This window comes from Pieris rapae, chromosome Z (genome assembly GCF_905147795.1).
Source record: "Pieris rapae chromosome Z, ilPieRapa1.1, whole genome shotgun sequence".
NCBI lineage: Eukaryota > Metazoa > Arthropoda > Insecta > Lepidoptera > Pieridae > Pieris > Pieris rapae.
The window spans coordinates 5,780,367-5,801,657 of record NC_059534.1 but is presented as its reverse complement, the minus strand read 5'-3'; the positions used below and the strand labels follow the sequence as shown (position 1 = coordinate 5,801,657).

General features: G+C 33.1%; 1 protein-coding gene across 2 annotated transcripts in view; it reads left to right on the top strand.

Moving 5' to 3' along the window:
• The window catches only part of LOC110999654 (proton-coupled amino acid transporter-like protein pathetic), a 29,604-nt gene extending 18,982 nt beyond the window's left edge, over positions 1 to 10,622 (top strand). The window contains exons 2-6 of one of the 2 annotated variants that reach the window (XM_022268826.2): positions 5,571 to 5,656; positions 6,978 to 7,118; positions 7,286 to 7,558; positions 7,825 to 8,382; positions 8,559 to 10,622. In XM_022268826.2, the coding sequence (XP_022124518.1) occupies positions 5,571 to 5,656; positions 6,978 to 7,118; positions 7,286 to 7,558; positions 7,825 to 8,382; positions 8,559 to 8,973 (1,473 nt within the window). In that variant the 3' untranslated portion in view covers positions 8,974 to 10,622. The other variant, XM_022268835.2, reaches the window with a different exon arrangement.
• The last annotated feature ends 10,669 nt before the right edge of the window (positions 10,623 to 21,291 follow it).

Here is a 21,291-nt window from a genome sequence, read left to right as displayed (position 1 = left end):
AGCCTCGTATGTTGTTTTTTGATTTTGAATAAGATTATCGAGTTCCATGCTGAATTAAAAAGTAATATGGAAAGATCTCATTTGATATTCTGCTACTGTAGTGCTGTTGCTCGAACCCGCGCGGTGCTGTCAATGCTGTATGCTGCTGCGTAGCAAGCCTGCCTGGCTCGCCCACAGAAAGTGATGCTGTTGTGTGAGTAGCCTGCCTGGCCACCTCACGAATGCTGATGCTGCTATGCTATGCAACTGATGTATGCTGTGTGGGAGCTGGTGCAGCTCACCGCACTTGATGATTTAATGCAATGGTGCTAGCACTTCGTACACATGAAACTTTCACGAAAACTCGCGTTTGTACGCGCCTGTACGTAAGCTCGAAGGACGAAAAATGTTCGGGCTGCTGCCGAACACTTTAATGATAATTAAATAAAATATTGCTTTGCTCTTAAAAACTAATTTAATGAGTGTTGATCCCCACCTTGTTCCTGTCCTTGTTAAAACAAGTACCAAATCACTTGCATCCGGCTTAGATTTATTGATATGAGAGCTTGACGTGTGATTCGCAATTTTTATTATATACACGATATACATTCTTCGGCCAGCTAATGTGCAGACGGAGAGACCAGTTCATGAAATCATTTTATTCCATAAAAATTGGTTGCCTGTAAAGTCGGTATACGGGCGAAAGTTTTACGTGACAACGACTTTGAGTGGTAAAATAATTTTAATGTTTTTATGTCTGTCTCTCTCGCTCTTAGGCGGGCTAACCATGCCCGAGTGGAAGGGACGCGTGCCTCTCACTCGCTCTCATTGTGAGCGCATAACGTGAGCGGAGCGTAACGCAGTTTCTTGAAGTGTCACCCGGCAAACCAATTTATAAGACGTTGTCGCGTCAAAAATACGAACACATAAGTAATAAAGGTTGTATACATATTTATATGGAGTTTCAACGGGCAAAAGCCCCGTCGAAGGCATCCCACAATCTCCAGCCATCTAACGTCTTCGTGGTTCAAACAGTAGACTATGTAAAATATTGTACATCATATATGTATTACATACAACCAAATACGAATAACTTGATAAAGAAATTTAAAAATGTGGTCATGATGACCATTTTTATCAATCCCATGTCCGAGCAAATTATGATGTTTAACGTAAACGTTCCGACAACATCATGCAAGAGGTAACTTTTATGAACAACAATATCAAATTTATATTTTTAGATGATACTGCGATGCGATAAAGGGTATCAATCACACCAACTGCTAATTAAACCCCGGAAAATGAATAAGTGACTGAGCAAACAATTACTCAGACTCACGGTCTTGATAACGAAATAGACCAGTGTCGATAATTTTTGAAACCAAAAAAAATTACAGTAGGATGAAACCCATTAGAAATGCAGGGGAATATGATCAAAATGAAAGGAAAAATAAATTACGGTCGATCCGAGTTCGGGAAGTGGGAGGGGGGTGACTTTTAAGGGGGAAAAATTGTTTATCTTGATTTCCGGCGAAACTACCAGTCCTATGGAAAAAAGTTAAATGGCAAAGTTGTAGGTCATAAAAAGATCTACAACTTTGGTATTTACAATTTTTTCACATAACCTCAAAATTTAGGTGAAAAATTCAAAAAACCAAGTTTTTAGTTTTTTATTTATATCTTTTTTAAAAAGTTTTTTTTTTCTACGAAATTTGGTGAAAACTTACCTTATTATGTCCCAAATATACTGTAATTTATTTGATTAAAAATATTTATTTTTTCGCCTCATTTTAACTTAATATCAAAAAAGCACCCTAATTTTCAATCGAAAATTCTGACGTCAAAATTTCAGCTTTTTTCAAAAAGTTTGGGGGCTTTTTGTTCGTTGAAATATCTACTTTCTGATGGTGTAAAAAAAATATACATTACTTTAGGAAATATTATTAAAAAATGCAAAAAATTGAAAAAACCTCAAATTCGAAAATGTTCTTTTAATTATGTACAATTTTGAGGTATTTATTAAAATTTACACTTTAATTACTCAAAAAACGTAATATTTCATGCTTCATTGATAAACGAAAAAATTGCAAATTAAAATATACTTCTATAATTAACAAACAAATAAGTTAATAAAGTTAATATTTAATAAGACATCTACAATATTTTGAAAAAGTTGTAGAATCTTCTGTAAATAATATTTGTAGATGCCTATTTATTGCTGTTTTAAGATAATTTATATACCTGAGTGACCTTCGGTGAATTTTGAATTTTTCTTTGAATAAAGTAAATTTCTCACAAATCACTTAGAGTAACTTAGCCTGCAGGTGTATTTTTAAAAACTGATGTAGTACACTACTCTGTATCTCGAATACTGGCTAACGGTTTTTACAGCTGCTACGAAATAGCAGGTAGCAGTAAGGCCCAGACCCTCCTAGGTCCATCCCCACTTCTCAATGAAATAACTTACACTGGGCTAAAAATCACCGAAGGTCACTCAGGTATATAAATTATCTTAAAACAGCAATAAATAGGCATCTACAAATATTATTTACAGAAGATTCTACAACTTTTTCAAAATACTGTATATGTCTTATTAAATATTAACTTTATTAACTTATTTGTTTGTTAATTATAGAAGTATATTTTAATTTGCAATTTTTTCGTTTATCAATGAAGCATGAAATCTTACGTTTTTTGAGTAATTAAAGTGTAAATTTTAATAAATACCTCAAAATTGTACATAATTAAAAGAACATTTTCGAATTTGAGGTTTTTTCAATTTTTTGCATTTTTTAATAATATTTCCTAAAGTAATGTATATTTTTTTTACACCATCAGAAAGTAGATATTTCAACGAACAAAAAGCCCCCAAACTTTTTGAAAAAAGCTGATGTTTTGACGTCAGAATTTTCGATTGAAAATTAGGGTGCTTTTTTGATATTAAGTTAAAATGAGGCGAAAAAATAAATATTTTTAATCAAATAAATTACAGTATATTTGGGACATAATAAGGTAAGTTTTCACCAAATTTCGTAGAAAAAAAAAACTTTTTAAAAAAGATATAAATAAAAAACTAAAAACTTGGTTTTTTGAATTTTTCACCTAAATTTTGAGGTTATGTGAAAAAATTGTAAATACCAAAGTTGTAGATCTTTTTATGACCTACAACTTTGCCATTTAACTTTTTTCCATAGGACTGGTAGTTTCGCCGGAAATCAAGATAAACAATCTTTCCCCCTTAAAAGTCACCCCCCTCCCACTTCCCGAACTCGGATCGACCGTAATTTATTTTTCCTTTCATTTTAATCATATTCCCCTGCATTTCTAATGGGTTTCATCCTACTGTAATTTTTTTTCGTTTTTTACTATTTTTGAAGGCTTCGGCACTGGTCTAAAACACTGAGAAACCGATTTTAGAACATCTACTTGAAACAGTAAACACGCTTAAATAAGGATAATTTGAGGTTGTTATGAATTTTGATCTTAAGTGTATATGTCGTAGGATAATTTGATGCTTCGAATCTTCGCGAAAATCCTAGGGGTTTTGCGAAAACGCGGATAATTAGACATAGGCGAAAAATTATCAAATCTTACTGGACAAAGTCAGGATTTTTGCGAAAATACTCGTCGTTCTAGTAAGATTTGATGTGCTCAACACTGATTGGCTACAATTTTGCTGGCTGACTTCTAATTGGTTCCTAGTTTGCCGATGATTAACTTCAAGTATTGTATCATAGAGTTATGAAGGTTTAGAATAGGTGAGAAAGGAAAATCACTAAATTGATTTTTATAAACTTTTTATTGAAAATTTTAGTATGTATGTTGTTTTCTTCAGACAATAGGAGATCTCAGTCGTAGTAAAAAAAATGATCCAATTTTAGGGTGTAATCCATAAATCGGATGAAATTGGTTAGGTAAACAATTAGTTTAATAGTGCAACAATGGAATTGATCAGTCTTGTGAATTAAAGTCTTGAGATAAAATCACTCATTCATCAGCCTTCTCTTCTGCAATTTAACTCAGACACAAACGTAAACAAATAACGTGCGACAACAAATGATTGACATTTAAGACGTCAACCAATCAGAGACGATCTCTTATTGAACGCGCTGACCGACCAATCAGCGTTCTTATGTCATAAAAGCCAGCGTTTCGTTTCGCAATATTGCTATAGTAACGAGTATTTTCGTAAAAATCCTGACTTTGTCCAGTAAGATTTGATAATTTTTCGCCTATGTCTAATTATCCGCGTTTTCTCAAAACCCCTAGGATTTTCGCGAAGATTCGAAGTATCAAATTATCCTACGACATATACATCAGTATTCGTCGTGGTTTGTTGACGAATAATTAAAAATAGCAATAGATAAGCATTTTATTATAGATTAGGTGACTGATGAAAAACGTTGAGCTTTGGGAGGTGTGTCTCGATAAAATTCCCAAACTATGACCTTGTAAAACCTAATGCGCACTTGTTGTCAAGACATAAGGCGTCATATTGTAAGATTATTTTACCTATTAGTATCTCGTGACGGAGATGAGAATAAACTCTATGTTAGAGCGTACTATGTTCATCGAAAATCGTGCTGCCGTGAGTTTGTCCATTGTTGACAATGCTGTATTTGTTATAATTCAATTGTCACGATCATGCAACTTCTACGTGTATTGAACACTTGCAATTGCATTTAGCAGTTAATCACATAATTCGAGATTGATTCAACATCTACCGAGCTAAATAGCTCCCGATTCCTTCCCAATTTAATAGTGGTAACCAGTACAATCCAGTTTATTCAAGGGGCGACCGTTAAGTGGTCTAACTACCAAAGTACCACACACAACCAATAAAAGATCTTAACCTATCCATTTAAAGTTGAACTTTGAAATTTATCCAAATACATATACTTGCCTGCTTGGTAATTCAATTCAGTTAGGGGAATAAAATTGCATGCATACATTAGGTTCAACTGATTGTGACTCATGGTCAACTCAAAGGGGTAGTCAATGTGCATGTTATTTTAACACCTTTAGATAGTTACACAACAACCAGTAATGTTCTTACTGTAATATTTTAAATATCGTTACCATATGGAGCGATACACTGTCCACTTTACGTTATCATGTGTCTACTTTAGTCTGTACAGATGTTATAATATTGATGTACTAAAAGCTCCGTTTCATAATAATATTACGGGAAGCTGGTTTGTGTTATTATTACCAAAAGCAACGAAATTTCTTGTAATTCCTTTGAACAAAACATGACTTGTTTCCTCGCTCGGGAGCGTTGCCTATTTATATCCTACTAAAATAACTCTGATGTGATCATGTGGCAAAATCACGAGTATTATGAGCCCCAAACCTGGATGCCAGTTTATCGTCAATGGCGTCACACACTCCTAAATATGCAAAAAAATTGTAAACAAACGATGACCAATGAAAATAAATTTGTTGCAAATTATCGAATAAAATTTCTCAAAAATAATAGGCTTTTATTATTTAAAATTTAGAAAATTATGTAAGAATACGAATATGTAAAATAAATGAAATTCGAGATTGAATGAATAACTAGACTAAAATAAATTTTCAAATTGTTTCAGAAACCTCAGCTGCGGCCGATGATAGCCGAGTATGATCCAAAGAAAAAGGGAGTCAAAAATGACTTATCTGATGTTGTCATGGTCAAGTAAGTATCAATGTATCTATGCATTACATTCTCGGCCTAACATAAGCATCAATCATCGATTTTACTAACCGAAAATGCATTTTGTGTCTTAATATACAGCCAAGTGACTTTTCATTTTATTATTGCTTGATTAAATTGATGATAATTTGTTTTGAACAACTCATTTCTAAAGCATGATTCACAGCTTGTAGTTCATTTAGTTATCAAAATTTAGTGTGTTACCTAATGTAAACATCGTTTTTCGTGAAATTGAATTGTAATAATATTCATATATTTTTGTTCAACAGGACAATGAAAAGAAAATATTATCTAGTAATCTATCATGCCTAACAGATATAGTATTGGGTTCTAGAAATTTTTGCGATTTCTGATCCGCTGAACTTCAGGTCTATTTCACATTTTTTCATTGCATATTTTAATGATTTTTGTCGTTAAAATGGTATTTTATATTGTATGTTGACTGTTAAGTACTTGCTCCTTATACGAGCTAATTAAACGCTCGTCGCCGTTCGGACGATCTGGAAAGATGCGTGCTGCTTCCACGAGATCTAAGTCGCTCGACGACCTTGATCATCTCGCTATGGACTCATACACCGGTACATCATTCCATTTTATGGTTTCAATTTTATTTTATATTGTTTGGTATTGGTAAATCTAAAGCATACTAAAATAATTAAGGCAGTTAAAGCCGAAGTATGCAGATATGCCTTGACGGCTTCTCCGTCCCGTGCGCTATCTCTGTTCAGGTTCGGGATTGACCCTTAATCATTTTTTTGTACAAATTTAATTTAGCTTTATGTTTGTTAAATTAGTGATTCAGAATTCACTCCGGTCTCAAAATTTCTGCTCCAAAACTACGAATTACGCTACTCGCCCTTTCGTGAACGTAAAGCTGTATTGAATTTTGAGATTGGGTCATTTTTTTGTAAATGCCAAATCTTAACAGAGTGCAACGCATCATTACAATTTGTCACAATTTACATATTTTGGAGACCATAATACAAAAACACACCACCATCAAATACTCAAACAAAACTAAACTATTTACGTTATAATCATACCGTATAGAATAATAGACAACCCGCGTTTCGTAGTTTTAATAAGAATCAACATAGCACCATACACACATTCGTTTTTAACGTCTCATGTCAAGCTTAAAACGCGCTTATTGTATCGCCACGTTCAACTACGCGACATATTATCATTACTGTTGTGCTTTATATCTGTATACAAAACTACACTAAACTCACAGCTACCTTAAACACTACCTAATATTTAATATTCTGAATCATTATTAATTTATCGTATTAAATGCTCACAGATACAAAGTTGATCCAAATGATATCCCAGTGGAACAACAAGCGGGATCAACACTCCCTCTTATGGAGATACCAGGCCGAGATGTCGAAGGAGATGAGGACTTTAATCCGTTTGAACATCGAAAATTGGCTCACCCTACATCGTAAGACTTAATTCTTTGAAAATGATTAATCTTAAGGTAGAATGCGAAGAACTTTCTCCTCATAGAAATTAAATTAAAATGACTGGACGGGTTGGGGCAAAATATTACCACCAAAAAATGCGCGATTAGTTGTTTGTTCTCATAAATCTGTAATTTTTTCTTTACAGGGACATGGATACGTTAATTCATTTGCTAAAAGGATCATTAGGCAGCGGTATATTGGCTATGCCAATGGCGTTCATGAATGCAGGGCTTTACTTTGGATTGGTGGCAACTTTCCTCATTGGTGGTATTTGCACATATTGTGTTCATATCCTCGTTAAAACATCTCACGAGCTCTGTAAGAGGATGCAAAAACCATCCCTTGGCTTTGCTGAAACAGCGGAAGCCGCCTTCCTTTCTGGACCTCCAGCTGCACATAAATTCTCACGACTAGCCAAGTAAGTAGTTTTGACATTGCACAATAAATGTAGTTGGTTTTTACTAATTTAAAACTTTGAGAATGTAAAATTGTCTTATTTTTTATTTTCTTTGAGAATATAAAAAAATACAACTGTTTTAGAGTCGATCCCTAGTTAATCAGTTTCTTGGATGCACATCGTGATTTTAGAATTAAGGATGTGTCTACTAATCCAGGAAGTTACACGGGTTTACAAGTTACACCGCTATAAACTCTGTGAAAAATATATATTTTCTTTATTTTCAGAGCTATGATAAACTGGTTTCTGGTGATCGATTTACTGGGATGCTGTTGCGTGTATATCGTGTTCGTGTCGAAAAACATAAAGCAAGTTGTTGACAACTACACGCTTGATAGCGAATGGTTGCCTCACGATGTAGATGTCAGAATTTATATGGCAGTTCTTCTTCCACTTTTGATTTCAATGAATCTCATTAGAAATCTGAAGTACTTGGCTCCATTTTCAATGATTGCGAATCTTTTGGTTGGAACTGGAATGGTTATCACATTCTACTATCTTTTTCAAGATATTCCCGCTATTAGTGAAAGAAAGCAGTTTGCGGGTGTCGCTCGTCTACCAACGTTCTTCGGCACGGCCATATTCGCCTTGGAAGGAATCGGTGTTGTTATGCCTCTTGAAAATAACATGAAGACACCTACTCATTTCATCGGATGTCCTGGAGTACTCAACACCGGGATGTTCTTTGTCGTATCACTTTACGCTTTGGTTGGATTCTTCGGATATTTGAAATACGGAGATGGAACTTCTGGAAGTATTACATTGAACTTGCCGCAAGATGAAGTGTAAGCTTACATATTTTTGTTTATTTAAAAATATTACTGAAATAAACATACGTACATATTATAATTAATTCACTATATCATGTATATAAAGTTCTTGTTGTCTGTCTACAAAGTCATAAAATTTGTAACATTTTCACTTAAATTTGTGATAATAAAATTCATAATTTTATTTTTAGATTGGGCCAATGTGTCAAGTTGATGATCGCTGTAGCCATTTTTTTCACCTATAGTCTTCAGTTCTACGTGCCAATGGAAATAATCTGGAAAAATATACGCCACAGATTCGGAGCTAAGAAAAACCTCGCGGAATATACAATTAGAATTACGATTATAATAATAACACTCGGTATTGCTATCGCTATACCTAATCTTGGACCTTTCATCTCTCTTGTTGGTGCTGTCTGTCTCTCCTTCTTGGGTCTAATATTCCCTGCTGTCATCGAAACTGTTACTTATTGGGACAGGCCAAACGGGCTTGGCCGATTCAACTGGGTCCTATGGAAAAATATGTTCTTGGTTTCATTCGGAATACTGGGATTCCTCACCGGAGCCTATGTAAGCATTCTAGACATAATCAAAGGAGAAGAGTAAGACATCAACGACAAGACTATAAAATGTAAGGCTCAAATAAATTGTTAAGGGTTACTTACTATCTTATAATTTCATTTTTATTCAATTTTATACAAATAATACAATTTAAATAAATGTGTTTTAGAAATTCTCCGTTAAGTTGTATGCGATGTCCAAATATTGTAGTTCGAGTTTAACGATTATTACCTGACTTGATTTTGTTTAGAAGGCTATTTTTCTAAAGTTTTGAAGCCCGAATCTCTATAGCCATTTATATAGGTTAAGCCCTCTGTAGATAGGATCATTATATATAACTGAATGAAATGTGTGAGAATTTTTCTAGTGCATTAATGAAATGTGATAAATCATTAGTTTAGGAAAAGCATGAATTACATTGCGTAATATACAAAAATTATTTTATTCGTTTTGAAAACGTTGACAATATGCTGAGAATACCTACTGTATTTTAATGTTTTTATAATACATAAATAGTTTATAATTTCTGGGATATATTTAAAAGTCGACTGTGATGTTTGATAAATAGTTGTATTTTTAAACAAACACTAGGTTAAACTGTGAAATCAGTTATACAGACTATAAAAAATGATTGATCGTAAGTGCATTGACTTCTCAAGGATAAATTACTACATAGTATCTAAATATCTCTTTAAAAGTCAACAATCGTATACAACTATTTCTCAGTTGAAAATTTTCGTGGAACATTAAAAGAAATATTTATGAGTCGAAACCACGGGCTTTATTATCCACTACATTTTACTTATTTTACAAAGTGATCATTATTAAAAATAACAAAAATACTTTGAATACAGCTATGTAAGGCAGTTAAAATAAATGACTAAGTTTTACATTAGTGCCTTTAAGAATACTCGTGATTGTTAAAGTGCACCATTTTGGAATATTTCAACTAATAGAAAGGAATATGACGTGGTTATTATTATCTTATGTTATTCTAGTTTAGTAGAAATGTTTAATTGCAGCATTGCATAAGTATTATTTTCAATAATTGCAGATTCAACTACTAATACCATACCATAGAAACATTAAGTATTTTTGAGATGTTAGTAGGTATTCTTAATAGTAAATTGTTGTTTTTATATAATAAACATTCGAAATTTCTGTATTCCTCAGATCAAATTGGATGTTTTCTTTTAAAATAGATACCAGTACATATTTTTAAAATGTGATTGTAACAATCTTGTTGTTACATTAACTGTCTCTAATCGCTTGAGGCAAATTGTGTAATGCATTTTTATCTACAGTATACAAAAGCTCAAACACACTGTCCTCAAAAAATTATATCTTTTAGAACTAAAAGTGTTATTGAAATATTATCAAAATTCACTATTTTGTAAAACTTTAATACATACAATTATTTTGTATCAAATGTCTCATAGGTTTTCTTAATGAAAATCATTCCTATTTTCATAGATATAGATACATTTTAGTCTTAAAATGCAAGTATTACATATTATATAAAATACAGCTTTTAACGATTAGTTATCGTAAGACTGTGTCAATAAAACGGATCGTTATAAACTGTATTTCATATACATTTTACTTTAAGTAAAATTCAGTATACCATTCCGCTTACTTAAGAAAGGAGTGGACTCTGTTTTGTTACAGTATTAAATAAATAAGCTTAAGGGAAATCTTTGTTTAATTTCACGACTGAGAGAAAGTCTTTTAAACCATCTCCAAAAGCACGTTATTTTTAGATACAAAACTACCGTAAAAGAATTTAAAAATAAGAATAATGAAGCATCTCTAACACAAAAATTACACGAGGACGTTGACTTAAATGAAGTAAATAAAAAAAATGAACGGTGTACTTACGGTAAGCGAGATAAAACTAACCGTAGATAGAGACTTTTTGAATTCACGAATGTGAGTATTAACTGACAAAAGTTCAAACTCTATAATCAAAACTGCAAATAGCAACTGAAGAAGAAGAAGATCAGACCTCAAACCAAACATAACCACATTTTAAATTCCTTGTGATCTTAATCTAACAAATACTATGAAATTTAACAAATACAATACATATTAGGTGGGCAGAAAAGTTCGTAGGCTAACACATAGATGGCGCTACTAGTATTAAATAAATTAGATTTTTTATTAGCCCTAACTAACCTTTAAAAGACATGTCTATAAAGTGACAAATATTGTACAATTAATTTGTAAGATACTACTATTTTGAGTGAAAAAAATAGTTGTTTAAAAAAATTAATAAAAATGAGATTTGTGTGTTAAAAATTTCTTTTGGAAAAAAAAAACTAATGAAACCATGGCTGGCTCTATAAATGTGTTCATTCATTATGTGGGCTCTGCCCCAGAAATATTAACCGTTGAGCCCCGAGAATGAACCAACTCCCAAACGTGGAAAGACGCAAAAGTCAGCTGGGAAAGTTAAGATATGAATATTTTGGGGTGCGCATGGTACATTATTCATCGATCATTCTTATAAGGTAAACACTATCACAGCGAATATTACGTAGCGTTATTGATTTGAATAACAAAATCACGGAAAAAAGGCCCCATTTGAAGAATGAAGAAAAAAAGTTAAGCGCAGTTTTATCAAGACAATGCATATCACAAATCAGTGAAAACGATTGTAAAATTTGGCCCGAGCGATTTTTTCATGCATGTGTGTAAAAAGTAAATAATTACCCCTGACGTAATCACAATCTAGATGCCACATTACCTTGTAATCAAAAATAAGAAAATCAAAGACCCTACACTTGATCCCCTTATTATGTTTACGTAATACTTGACCGGCTCCTAATGTACTTAACAGAATAAATGACATATGTAGAGACATTACTTGTCAATCAAATTCCAATTAATGATTATAAGCAACGTATTTTTTTGTAAATGAGATTTGGTGGTTTCGTTGGCTTTTAATGATACGTCTTCTTCGTATTTAGTATTAATGTAAGTGTTAAGTTTATCCCCAACACCGAAAGGCAAGTTTTCAATTTCTTTGACAGATGGTTTTTAACTACCGGCTTCATAAGAGGCGACTTTTACACTTTTACCATGATACTTTATTATTTATATTTCCACGCAGTAATACAAAATCCTACAAAATACAGAATGCTCCCCTTAGAACCAACTTCAAACAAATCGTTCGATAGCATAGTAAACATCTTTTACGCCATCTGGTGAGTGCTTATACAAAACAACGTTATAGTTGTGCTTTATGGTTCTTAGAGTCGAATAGAGTTTGGATTGCTATTCAGTTCTGCTTATATAAAGTAGATGACGTGGCAATTAAATTTAATAAGGAAAAGGTTTTGAGATTGAATTCAAATAATATATTTCTTACTAGCTAAGGCATTACAAATTATTAAATATATTTATTTCATTGTAGTTTTACTTCTAACTTTTTATGTAATTTCGCCGAACAACCGCTTTGTTATATTATTTTATGTGTTTGTTTGTCATATCATGTAATAATCCTAATTTTGTATATTATGTATATTTCGTCCTACGGAAATATTAAATGTCATAAAAAGTATGTATGTCGTTATGTCTGGCAAGGAGACATCTGGATCGAGCGGGCCTTACAGATAAAAATTGGTACAATTTATATAATTTTGTTATATTATATAATATATTTAAAACAAAGTATCTTATTGTTATCAAATTCAAAAACCCCAGAATGAGATACAATTCCACGTATATTTTCTTATTACATTAAGTTATTATTTTTTTATTATATTAAGTTTGACATCATTTCTGCCATGTCGGAGTGATTAGGAGTGAGTCCCTTCAATCATAAGGCCGTGCGCTTAGTCTCAGGATGTATACCAACGGCATATATGATAAATCGTTATTGATGATTTTTCAAATTTAAAGTTCACCTAAGTTTACAGGCTATTCAACAATGACAGGCTCTAATTATAATATTCTATTCAACCCTTTCCATCCTATAGGATATATAAAATTATAAACCTCCCCGTTTATAAACATATAAACTTACTTTTTAATCTAGTTCTAATCTATTTCAATCTCTAATTAAACTAGTATATAAATTCTACAGTCATCAAGTAAAAAGGTGCTTCCAGTCAGTTCGTAACTACTACAAAAAATGCGAACTTAACATTCATGAAAATTCTAACCTTGACCGTTCAGAATACAGAACACAGGAAGTCATATAAATAAATGTATTTTTAAGTAAACTTAAACATTTCACCTATATCTATATAAAAATGAATTGCTGTTCGTTAGTCTCGCTAAAACTAGAGAACGGCTGGACTGATTTGGATAATTTTGGTCTTGAATTATTTGTGGAAGTCCAAAGAAGGGTAAACAGTTGGAAACATAAATAAAGAGTAAAGAAACATACTGAAAACAACAATTGAATTTTCCAATAAAATCTGTTCCTATTGTGTTCCTGTTTTTTTTAGAAATTAAGATGTGTCACTTGATTGTCATATATTTATAGATGCTTTCAGAAATGTGTGTTTCATCGATGTTGTTAAAAGTTATCTTTGGTATGTTGTATTACGTTTGGACACAAATAGATGTAGGTGATACGAAGTTCACGAGTTCATCTGGTTATAAATAAAGTATTTTTGTGAAAACAAAGTTCGTAGTAACACCTAGCTAACTTATTTATTTTTAGATATTCTTCAAATGAATAATATTTTTTGGTTAACGAGGTACTATAAAATATATAGATATAAATAAAACACGATTTTCAATTAACACAATTATTGTAAAACATAATTATAGTTAATAAACGCAAAATAACATGCTTAGTTAAAAATAAATACAATAAATTAATAAAATAATAAATTTATTATAAAGTAAATTGTAGCAATTAATATGAATTTCGTTGAAGAGTAGATCTATATTTAAAATATTCTATCACTTCATATCTCCAAGAAAGTTTCTATAAATAAACTCTCTTTGTGAATCTTTGTGAAACAAGATTTTCCTTTCCTTTTAAGTTGGTACAATTCTCCTCAACCTCTCAATCTTACCCCTTTCATTACTTTAAAAAGTTCGCCAATAGAATAGAAAAATTTACAATACAACTCCGCTCATTCAGTAAAAATAATACTAAATGTTTTAGATTTAGATTTCACTTTCAATTCGTAGTATCAAAATACGAGGTAAACATGCGATTAACTGAGCTGAATGTTTTGCGTAAATAATGGTCTTACTGTTATAATCTGATCAATCTTTTCTTACAATTTTGTACCTTTGGCTTCCTTGTGCAAGTTGGTAGAGAAATTACTATCGAGTTCTCGAGCCTGATAAATTATTTTTGCATTCTCAACCTTTTGTATCAACAAGAAAGTCTTATTTCGTAGCGGATTTCCTCAAAACATTGAGTCAATAAACGCAATTGTTTTTATTTTGCTTGTAATTCAAAGTATGAAATAATAATTAATAAAATTAGTTTTAATTACTTAACATAAATAATTTATTAAATAATTGTTGACTCTGTAATGAATTTAAATAAAAACGAGCTTACATCTTTAACACGGGTTACGTAAATAAAGAAAATCCCCTTTTGTTACTATATAGGTATTTACTTTTAGGACAATCAATGTACTGTTAGCATCATACGTTTTATATGGGACCTTCAGCTTAAGTATTCGTTTTACTATCGTGTAATGGTTCACAAAAACGTACTAAGCGGAGTTTTGTGATCTATAAGGTAATAACGATTGCTTTTGTGGCTTGATACTAGGAATTTTACACGTTACTTTATGCGGCGATGGTGTTTAATAGCCAAGACTGAAATTAAGTTTAATCGTTCCGAGAGAGGTCAGTTAAAAAAGAGGCTCTGTAATCAGGTCCGCGCGAGCACGCATTACGCACTTACATAATGAAAGGGGGACCGAGGGTGTCAGAGGGAGGGGGCCGTCATCTGCGTACAGGGTGTCCGGCCGCCCTCGATCGATACCTATACGTGTGGACTTTATGTAAAAAGCCTCCTGTACACCCGGAGGATGCCGACCATAAGTGTCGAGAAACGAGTCGCCCCCGGGGAGAAGCACGAAATATCTTCAATTTTGGAGAGAAAATTTTCCAATGCGGGGGCGAGTGCCCGCGGCGGAAGGGCCCTTGCTTGTGTCCGAAAAATGCGCACCCCTTAATTGAATTTACTGATTTGCCTTTCGGAACGCACCGATGTTATTGCGGACAACTCGTTGTACGACGCCTAATAATCTATTCACTGCACTTCACAATAAGTCTCTTTTAAGCTTTAAGTTCAATCATGATACTAGTAACATAAAATCAATGACCCACATGAATATTTTCATTATGAATGCGTTATTAGTGTTTCTGAACAAGTGTAGTAGAATCTGAAATATAAGCTTTAAAGATTGCATGTAACGAGTGAAGAATGTTATTAACTACATATAAAAACAGTGACTGGTTTTATCCTGAAGTTTATGTGAAGGCTAGCTAGACTGTCTAGTACCTTTTGTAAAATGTTACTATTTTTTAATGTTTTCTGATTAAATCACCCGATGCTAAAGATGCGAGGGTGAAGCGCTCGACAACTTTAAGAATTAGTACGCTCTTTTGGTATTTAAAATACTTAAATGAGCAGCTAATTCCACATTGTGGCAGTTCGTAGCATAATGTGCCTTAAAATTCTCGCCTTGCTTGGCACGCTTGTTTGGTACCAAATTATAAAATCAATGACAAGCTATAATACGCTAAAACTGCTCAATTTACATACATATAAAGATGAAAATTTCACAATTATAATCGATAAATACCAATAGTTAGAATTACAATATATTGTACATGATATTAATAATTATTATTTTTAATTTTCCTCTAAAGTTTGCGAGTGTCAATTGTTTTATTTATTTCAACTCAACAGCCTTGTTTTGTCTAGAATAAATTACGTTCGAGATAAAAATAAAGCGATTAGGTAAACGATACTAACATATTGTGTAACTTCCTGTCCTTACACTTCGGACTTGTAAGCTATATTTAGAACTTTCTATTTAAAAAGTATACCGCAAGAATTCTGTATAATGGAAATGTAGGATATCAAAAGAGTTAAAATCTTTTTAGTTTTTTGCCATTTTTGCCAAATTAGTTTTAATGACAATTATTAATTATTAATTAAACGCCTAATGATGGAAAGCAAACTTGTCTCTTATTTATAACTATAAAAGTATAGTGTGTGAAAGTGTAATGAGTTTCATTAAAAAATTAAAATACATAATTACAATTTCTTCTGCACATTTCACAATTATTTATAGTCATAGTGTCTACGACTGATATCTTTAATAAACGATAGTAGTTTTTGTTGTTGCTTCGAAGCAATACGAAGTTCTGGTGTTTTTCTATAAGGCATACAAATAGACGAGATTCTTACGAAGTATATATATTGTGTTCATTTTTAATTGCAGAAGCCTAGAATAAAAATAAATAGTTAAACCTTAACAGTACACCGTAATAGGAAAACATTACATTACGATAACAAAATTCAAACTAAGAACACTTTCCTTTAGAAAAATCGAACGTGATTTAAAGAAACATGTTAGATACGGAGAGTATACGTTTCTAGCAACACATGTACCTTACGAAATATATTCAACGCCGCTCCGCCGGTTACCTACCACTGCCCTGCCTACCGATACGTAGGGCGGGCAGCTATAGTCCGTGCACATGTAAAATAGCTTTCACTTTCAATATACGTGGAGTATGCTTTACTTTAATATTTTAGTTATCTTACGACGACCATGGTAATTTGAATAAGTAAGGTTTATACATATATATTAGTACTGATGTTCGTCATACACACTTACGAAATGCTATTTCACTGCAATAATTTAGTAATTCATTACATAAAGATAGGTAAACTCAAGGTATGAAAAAATTTACAATTTATGCATTAAAGAAAACAGGTGCTACTTATAATATACTAGTAATATCCATGATATTATACTGGATTGTCGTAATTGGATTTAAGTAATAAATATTGGTGGTTTATATGCATGGCTGTGATTCAATAAAATAACTTTAAACTACATACATATAAAAACCCGTGGAGTTACATTCAGACCGTTCACTACAAACTGGATTCTGGGGGCTACTTCTCTGTTATATCAGCCCGTTCAAGATACATGCCTCGCATAGGCGCACTCGTATTACCGGCCGCGTGGCCAACTGGAGGGGGCGCCCACCACCCCGCCCGCCCATGCCTCCCTACGTCATCTAGTGCGGCGACTACTACGCTAGGGTTAATTCAAACCACTACAAATTTAAATATTTTAAATTTTGTTTGTTAATATATGCTTTATTTTGCTCTCTGAGGCTGGGTTATGCGTACGTAATTACGCTGTAATTGTATTAGCCAGACGACTGGATTGCATATTATAAATGTTATAAAATTATTAAATTAAAAATTGATTAAATTCGTCATGGTTATTTTATATATTTCTAAATAGAAAGAGAAATAAATAATTTAACTACAAATTTCTTAAATATTTTAGAAGTATAAATTCTATCAACTGACGAGTATTGTAAGAATTACATTTTCTTTGGGTGACAAAACTTAATAAAGTTTTAACACAGCGAAGGCAGCCCTGCATGTCCGGTCCACGACCCTGATTCTGTAGAACGTAGAACTGCGCCGCGTGCGTGCCTCGTCCGCTGTAAACAGCCTACCATTGTACGTATGTAGGGCGGTTGGACGTCCCTTACCTCCCCTCCCCCCAGAGAAAGGGGTGCCCCCGCTTCTTCCTTGTTCCTCCTTGTGCAAATTCCCCTGACGATGGAAATGTGCTCAGCCACATTTTATACAATTTCTACTTAGTGTATTCAAAGCCTGTCCGGTAACGTAAAATCAGTTATTTGAATTTGTAGTCCACAGCTCAAGATGAAGACGCTATGAATGGTTTCCTCGAGTTATTAAGGTTGTTTGTTGGTAACATTCTCACCGGGCGTTGACTTTTCGTTTCATTCATCTCGTCGTCTGTCTATCCTCACGAGTCTAATAATCGTTATTGAGGCACCGGGTTTTTGAATAGCCTTTTTAGATTTTGCCATCCGTTTAATTTTTAAAAGTAGTAAGTAGTAAATATATAGTGGTACATAGTAATAGATATATATTAATTCTACTATCTTTATCAACTGCAATTTTTTTTAACGCCATCGAAATAACATATTATGTCGTAATTACGCTAGTAAGCTATCAAACAATTTTTTCTCTCTGAAGTCTTAAGTATTTCACAGTGCTTAAGCCAATTGCAATATCTAATGGAACACGGATGAAGAACTGAGGCAAGTTTTCTGTATCTAAGGGGAGCAGTTAGTAGGAAAAAATATATAGACACGCTCCTCAATGGTTGATTCACAAATCAATTATTACTTCAGCTAAAAATCGAATACAAAAGTGTTAACATTGCAGAACGCCGACGAATCGCCAACAAGATAAATATTATAGCCACAAAATTTTCCAATTATGAATACGCCTAAAGCCACTATTACTAGAAATTCTAAAGCAAATTTCTATTCCACACAACTCGTCCGAGCAAATTTCAGAGAACTATCAGAGGTCATAGCGCTCGTAGTTGAAATACTTGTAGCGAAATAATGCTGGGCTTTTAATTAAAGCTCTAGTAATTTAGGGAGCGTGGCCATGTGTTAAGAACAGTATTCTGCATACTCATTTGGATATGTTTAAATAAAGGTACCTCGGCCAGGGAGGCCGGGTGGTTAGTTCAACTGTAGATAAATTAACAATACTGCTTAGATATGCGAGTAGCACGCATGTCCGTATGTATACGGGATGCTCAAGATGAGTTTATATTTTTAATTTCTTTTAAGTTATATATTAAACAAAAATCATGATGTGTTATTTTATTACAACTTCCTTATTAACGTCTAACGATACATCAAAAGTGAACAGTGACTTTCTGTACGAATTTCATTGCTAATTGTTTGTGTATATCTTCAACTTAAAACTAGTCACCAGACTTAGGTGCATTTTTTTATAAAATTGGGGTCAAACGCGCAGCTCACTTTATGTTAGGTGATACCGTCTCAATGTGATATCACGCAGAAAATATAATAACGTTACCTTTATTTTCCAAATCCTATATAGAAAGTAATGTTTAATTAATACATCAAAACCTAAATCTACGCAAATAATCACCCTATACAATGTGAGATGTTAAATTGGAGCGGTACCATGGCTATGATGAAACACACATTCAACCCCTTCACACGCACACATGTATATGAATACTTGGACATGGCTATTAGGGAGACTCGTGCTGAAAATCTACTGATATATGTTAAGAGTGATATTGTGTGCACTCTTTATATTTGTATTAAAATGATAATTAAATTATTTCACCTTGTTTTGCTTAATGCGAAATTGATGTATAAAATAAAAATAGCCCTCCCCGTACCAAGTGATTTTTCAAGGTACCGGGTTCTGATTGCTTTACCCTACGGGCAACTCGTATAACCCTTCAAATCCTGTTTCTTACTCAGGGTAGAACTTTTTTGGAAAGTATATAAAAATAAGAAATTGTAATAAGCTATTTTACTATTTATTGACCTGTCTCCGCGGTTTCATATATTTCCAGACAAAGAAAATGAATTAGTAACCGATAAAAAAGTAATTAAACGAAAATGATATCAAAATTTTGTTTTTTTTTAATAAATTGTCTCTTCATAACATATAAGCTGTAAAACACACACATATATATATATTGAAGTTATTTTATTATTATTTAAATTATTTATTATATCAGGCAAGTTTAATATTTTGGGTCGCATTTTTTTGAGAACAAAATCAAAGTTGCTTTCCACCAACTCTTATATTTGAGCCCTTATTATTTTCCGCTTGCTTTGCGGCCAGCCCAACTTTTTGCTGGTCCAAGGGGGGTGAGATGGGGCAAACATGTCCTTGTGTACCTTGCTTTGGTATGGGATGCCATATGGGTTCCCATACCAAAGCCCGTTCCATCTTCCAAGGGATCAAAGACACCGCATCGGTCAGCTTGCCATCGTCTCTTGCGATGCCTGTTGGCTCCAAAATGGCTGGAACATTGACGAGAGCGGCGACAAGAGAGCGGCGTGTAATATCGTTGAGCGCGGTGGGGCGAGTGAAACGAACTCTACTCTTTTGGCTTTGGAGGCCGTGGTGTCCAAGGCTACTTACTCTCTACTTAGAAACCACAGGGACACTTATGGACAGTACCTTCATTTGGTCACTCCTAAGCGGAGGCTCAAGGCAATGCTAAGTAATTCAGGGTTCAACAGGGTGCCAGTGTTTCGCAAATTATAAGCACATGCCAATGGCCGGCTTCCCAAGACACCACAACCACCAACTTTGCACGGCCTGTTGTTGAAGTATGACCTAATAAGTTTTGAAATATAAATTTGCAAAGAGGATCATCTCAACTCCTGGAAGCTAACCACATATTTCTCGCATCTGTTAAATCCATAATATTGTACTTTGTAGAATGAGCTTTAAGGATTTTACCTACCAGTCTGGTTGGTAAAGAAATCTAGAAATGTCAGAAACGCTGGAAAAGCTTGTTATCTTCCGTTCTCCTAATTTGCAAAATAGGTAGCGATGCTTGATTCCAGAAAGGTGTTTCAAAACGAATATTTAAAATATTATCCAAATCACGTAACAGATCTGAATGATTCCATAGAGGGCTACAGCAAAGTACAATGTTGAGTTTGGAAGTAATATCCAGAAGTCGGTGAGAAAGATCTTTAAATTTTGATACTGTCGAGTTAATGTTCACTCACTCATAATTCATCAAAAGCTTCTTTGAAAATCGGTGCCCCTAAGAAGTACAACGATTTTAGAGCTAAGGAAAATGTGAGATGTACTTATATATGTTTTTTTTATTTTTATTATTATTAGGGTAATGCGTCCTCCTATGTAGAATAGAATTAAATCTATTCCTGTCTTGACTTTATCCTTGTCTATATTCGTGAAACAAATAAATACACATATTTAGTTGCTTGTACTGTATGAAGACGGGAAGATACTTCCTGATTCCTGCCATCTAGGGGAAAGAAATCAAAATAATATAGTCAAAGATATTATCTTTATTGGAATAAGGTGCATTTAGTTGAATATTGAAAGATCTAAATAAATAATAAATAAAATAAGGACTGCGTTTCTCACTTAGTCACAAGTCATGACTCTTGGGTTTTTTATTTGGCAAAAGGTCATTGCACCACAATGACACGGTACAACAATTTAAATAAACTCATAACTAACTATTTTTATTTTACATTTAAATACCTGCTTAATAGCATTTTAGTTTATTGTTATTACAATTTGAATATATTATTTTCTGT